General features: G+C 42.3%; 1 protein-coding gene across 1 annotated transcript; it reads right to left on the bottom strand.

Annotated features, from left to right (window-relative positions):
- Positions 1-3434: 3434 nt before the first annotated feature.
- Positions 3435-5395, bottom strand: fam43a (family with sequence similarity 43 member A). Its single transcript, XM_085372591.1, has 2 exons — positions 5333-5395; positions 3435-5214 (listed from the first exon to the last, which is right to left on the bottom strand). Coding segments are annotated over exons 1-2 (1071 nt in total). The 5' UTR covers positions 5334-5395; the 3' UTR covers positions 3435-4144.
- Between the last annotated feature and the right edge of the window lie 207 nt (positions 5396-5602).

The following is a 5602-nucleotide window of genomic DNA, read 5'->3' as shown; positions in this document are numbered from 1 at the left end:
TTTGATGAAGGGCTTTCATGTGCTGACTCTACCGCTGCAGAGAGCAATACATGTCATGCACCCACTGAACCCTGTGAGTCACTTCTGGATACAGTGCTGGAAAACAACTTTAGTCAGATATTTGGAGGTTTTGTGCTACTTTGTGGTTCTGCTGTCAGAAATAATGATGTGCTTTTCACTGTGCTACATGGCATTGCATTTACTTTATGCACAAAACTAAATCTGGGTTTATAAAATAAGATTAAACCACCTAACAATGCATAGTATAGCTACGAATAGCTCCACAGCTTCACATCAGTGATAATAATTGTATAAACTGTGTATAATTTACAGTAATATAACACATGTAAGGTTCCCTCTTGTGGGATGCATTCTTGTCTTTTATACTAAAAATCATCTGTTAATTGTTTCATACTTTTACTCAAATTATACTCTGATGCAGACTTGCAAAAAACTGATATTATAATGAGGAAATCTGATTTCACTTGAGTAAATAAGATGAATACTTCAGACAATAAATTGTTGATAAGTCTATTATTCAAACAGTTGATTGACAAAAAAAATTATTTTGATTATTGGAACTATTTAAATTACAATGACCTTGTACTTCTAATAATTTAACTTTCTTTGTTTTGTGTGATAATAAATGGGATGTTTTTCTATTTTGTACCATTCACCATTCAAATCAAACAATTTGATTACTTTTGGGGTATTTGTAACTAATATTCCAGTATCCTATTACACTTACTGAGATAATGATTGCAGGCTGCAGCCTTAAAAAGGCTCTTTTTTTTGGTCATTTTGGTCGCAGATATGAGTGGTTAACACTGGTCCCCCACAGAGAGTTTGGGGATTGACCGCAGGCAGGCTGTATGTTTGCATGGTCTCTATCTGCTTGTGCTGGTTTCCACTGAGAATCCTGCTTCCCCCACTATCGAAGGGCACGTCAGGTTCATGCTGCTTATCTTGAGGACACCCAGGATTCAAGAGAGGTGCTCTATCTCTACTTTCTGATTAGAAGGCAGCTAATTTCGGCTGCTCTGTTATTCACACAGGGTCAACACAGCAGGTAGCTCTACACATTTGATTTGTTCAAGATTTGTTTTATCCCTGGTGCATTCCCAAAGAGATTTATATCTCCTCCCGGGCTCAAACCAGGGATCTTTTCCTTGTTAGGCAAATGCGTTAACCTCCCCGCTATTAATTCTTGGTTAAACAAAAATGAATCAGTGAATTGAGATAGTTATGTTAAACTGTCTTTAACTGCCTGAGACAGAGTAATGACATTTCAATTATTATAATCATCTGTCCAAAAAAGAACATCAGTCCATGCCTCCATTTTCTTCTGTTTATACTATTATAATAAAATCTGCACATTACAGTATACATGTTTGCATATTGTAACGTGTGAAAAGAACAGCAGCCATTAATCTACTGAGACCCTGCATCCTCATATGTGGACATCACATTTACTCTCAGCATCTCATAATAACGATAATAATAATAATAGTTGGTAGGTCAAACACCTGAGTGCTTGTTCAAAGGAAAAAAGTGGCAAGTGAACATGAAGAAGACTTTTTTGCTAGCTCTCCTCTAAACAATCAGAAGCTCAGCTTTCTCCCTTGGCAGTGTGAAACGTGTCCTACAACCTCTTGCTGTGAACAAAGACTCTCAAGCCTTTAATTGTGCGGAAGGGCTGGCTTCACAAGTGGCTGATTTCCAGGTAACCTGGGAGATTCGGGGAGCACAACTGCTATAAGAGAGATGGAACACAAGAATGGTTGTGTGAGAATGTAGGTCAGAGAGAAACATCCAGACATCCATAAGCAGACTAAGCAGCTGCAAAAGGCAGGAGCGTCAGACAAATGGCCTTTTGCTCCGTCTCGTGTGTTTCTGTGGTCACAACGCTGCGTCTTCTCTAATTACATGACGCTGGGCACATGATGTCATTGTGTCTTTGCAGAGTAACAGGTGATTTCCATGAGAGTGCAGCTGGTGCAAGCAGCCCATCAGATTGCATGAGGAAGAGAAACTAACTATATGGGTTTCTGTACTCTGTTCCTATTTCACCGTTTCACAGACCACAAATAAAGCACCCACAGTCTCAATTTAGTGTGTGTGTGTATTTGTGTCCCCTGAAAGCACATCAATTTATAATGAGACACTGGAAAGCTTGTTTTATGACTCACCAACCACTGACGGAAATACACGAAGCAGTTCTCTCTTTCTTCCTTTATTTGTTTTTCATCTGTATGTTCCTATCTGTCCATATGACAATCGACCACCTCTATACCACGGAGAGCTTGGGTTTTTGCTCCTCGTGTCTCACTCTGTCCCGTTTGTGTTCGCTAACAGTACCAGTGTCATTAGTGAGAATGGAGAGCTGTTCCTCCAGAGCATGCTCCATGGGACTAGAGTGTTCACCCTCACATGCAGGCCCTCAATACCGATGGCATCCGTGCATCAGTATCTGTGCTTCTGAGTTTATATGCCGATCTGGCTAACACTGGGAAGAGCTGTGTGGCATCAGCGTGGGCCTGCTGCTGTCTCTAAAATGAAAGTGACGGTGATATTTAGTAACACATCTTCCACATTTAGAACTGCTGGCCCAGTCATATCCTTCGCTGACCACAGATCACATCAGGTGATTTTGTGTCTTTGCTTCTGTGAGTGTTACATGTTAGGCTGAGTGCTGTGCCTTTAAGAAAAAGATGTGACTCCATCTTTTTATCAGTCACACTTTGATTTAGGTGACACTTTAGCAACACACCAAAGGAACAATGTAGATTATCTGATTTTAGTGAGCTGAGCAAATATGAATGAAATGAACCGGGTGACTCAAACGCATGAGTCTATATACCCGTCACATATTGCAGCATATAAATCTGTAATGCTCTGAATTCTATCTGTTGTCGCTCAATAAAGGCAAACTGATGTAAAAGTAAATACCAGCTAGAATATGCTGCTGAAGAACTTCTGGTGCTACTTCTGCCATGTGATGTTCTCACAGCTTGTGCTACCGGTGACGTCTGTATGTGTGGCCTGCCTTCCCTGAGGCCAGCTACAATGAATGGGCCTTCAGTACCTTAACTAAATAACTTCAACAGCCTGAAAGCAATTTGGGAAAAAAGAAAAAAAAAAAAAAAAAGGTGGTGGTGGTCGGGGATAAAGATCAATTCAAGGCTATTAAATGAAATACCCATTTACAGTCACACCAATAGCTTGGTGGTAACAGATAATATTGATGTGAAGTTTAGGGTTGTACTTTTTAAGCCTCCATGTGACTTTTATTCAGCAGTGCAAATCTGACCTCATTTTGAGCCTCCCAAGGTAAACCCGCTCATATCAGACAGTGCTGAAAGAAAAGATGTCCTACTTGTATTTCAGCATTAATTCACATAAAACATTCATTTAATTCCTTTTTTATTGCTAATTCTTTGAATTTCACATAACAAACCACATATATATTTATATTTTAAAAAATAACATATTTATACTTAAAACATCTTACTTTACATCTTAATACATAAAAGGTATTTTTTTCTTTTGCACAGCAAAGATAAGACACTTATGTTTCAGACAACATACCAGCAAACGTATGTACATGGTAGTCAAAATAATACTTCAATGAAGTCGCAACAGTGCAGAAATAAAAAGGTGACGAGCAGGCGCCCTGATGGGGATTGTAAAGGAAGCCTGATGGAAAACAAATCTGCTTTTGTAAATGCTTTTTAAGGAATGTTTGGGAGCTTCTGGATCTTGATGATTGGAGCATGTTACAGAAGAAACATGACATTTTCAAGTGAGGAAAAAAAACGTCAAGTAAACAAGCTCGATGCTACAGCAAATCCTCTTAAACAAAAGAGATGGAATTAGTGCCGTGCGCCCTGAGGCGCGCTGGGAATTTGCCATTAAAGTTGTCTCTCAAATGGGTACGCCTTTTTTTTTCTTTGTTTACACAATCTTTTAACTTAGTTCAGTAGCCTAACTGTCTGTCTGTTTTGCCCCCAAATTACGTTTATGTCTTCTCAATTATTAGTCTCAGTGGCACATGTCAAACAAGCACTTTGTAACTGTTTCTCAAGGAGACATCGTGGCTCAACAGAACGGTGCGCTACAGGTGCCCAGAAATGCGCAAAGTTTTTTAGGCAGTTTCTTGCACCTTTACCTCATCAAAGCCATTGATTAGTGGTGGCGGCTCCTGGTTGCTTTCTATAGAGGATTCGCTCCCTGTGCTCTCACCAGAGAGGAGTCTGGTGACTCTGAGGTCAGCTTTCAGCGTCTGCACGTCGTTTCCTATGCTCATCTCTCCCAAGTCATTAATAATTTGAGTCAACTCTTGTTTGCCATTGGCAACACAATCATTGTCCGTGTCCAGAATGTCCTCACACTCAAAGTGCATTGCTTTCTCCTCCTCTTCCTCCCCCACCAAGTCCTCCGTGATAGAGCCCAATTTTGGTGCACTCCGGCTGCGCTCCACCGGGGGTTTGTAGTAGCACTGTCCGTTCAGCAGCTTCCTGAGAGGCACCAAGGGGATGGTTTGTTCCCCTATGAGCTGCTGCTGCTGGTGCCTGGCATCGTCCCTCCGCTTTAGTCTTTTAAACTCAGCCAGGGCTGTTGCCGAGGTCTGGTACAGCAGCAGCGCCATGGCTTTTGCCTTCTCCGGCTTGGACACCAGCACTGCGTGGCAGCGCAGCATTACGGCCTTGTGCTTCATCTCGTGCCTGTAAATCCAAGCGAAAATCTTGGGTAGCCGCGGGTCCGCGACGCAGTAGGTTATCCGGTGCAGCAAGTACAAGTGTCCCGGTCTCCTGGCCTTGTCATCCACATGCACCATGCGGATGCCCTGGGAGCTGATGGTCAGCCTCATCTTAGTGCCGTTCTTGCCCATCTCGCTTTTGCCCCAGATCTTGCTCACCGCTACGTCCGTGCAGCCGTCTCCTTTGGACTGGATCGTGGTAGCGTTCCCCAGGTAAAGCACCGTGTACGTGGGATCTTCGCTGGTGATCTTCAGCTTTTTCCTCTTTGACTTGAACATGCTGCCCACCCTGTTGAGTGCGCTCTCGGGGCAGGACTTGGCGAAGGAGGTGAGCGCCGAGTAGTTGAGACTCACCGCATAGCCCTTCTGCTTGGACTGCTTGTCTTCCTCAATCAGGTCGAACTTATTCTTCTTCCAAGGCAGCATCTTACTGCTGTTTCCAGTCAACAGCAGCACTGAGAGAGAAAGGAGAACAACTTTTTTTTTAATTACTACTAAATCCTAGAAGCGTTCTACTGCCTGTCAGCTCATGTGTGAGCTACTCTACGTGAACTAAACGCAAAGACACAGTACTTCATCTGTCCATCCTCTGAAGTGCTCCTGTCCATCGCAGCATTCCCGTTTTATGTCATTGTAGTGCTGAGTACAATCTGCTGTGACAGCACGAGATTCACCGTTTATATGCAAGGACAAACCATTTCAGCATGACTGTAGGGGGGACTGAACCAAGTGAAAAGATACAGTTCCTGTTAGTGTAAACTGTTCTTCTTTTCTCGTGGTTTCTTGGTTTCTTGTGCTAAAACACGAATGATTATAAATAAGCGCAAACATCTATAGATATCT

Source organism: Diplotaxodon limnothrissa, linkage group LG15, assembly GCF_057381915.1.
Source record: "Diplotaxodon limnothrissa isolate DT_005_m linkage group LG15, D_limnothrissa_male_GT1.1, whole genome shotgun sequence".
Taxonomy (NCBI): domain Eukaryota; kingdom Metazoa; phylum Chordata; class Actinopteri; order Cichliformes; family Cichlidae; genus Diplotaxodon; species Diplotaxodon limnothrissa.
This window is presented reverse-complemented; position numbering and strand designations above follow the sequence as displayed.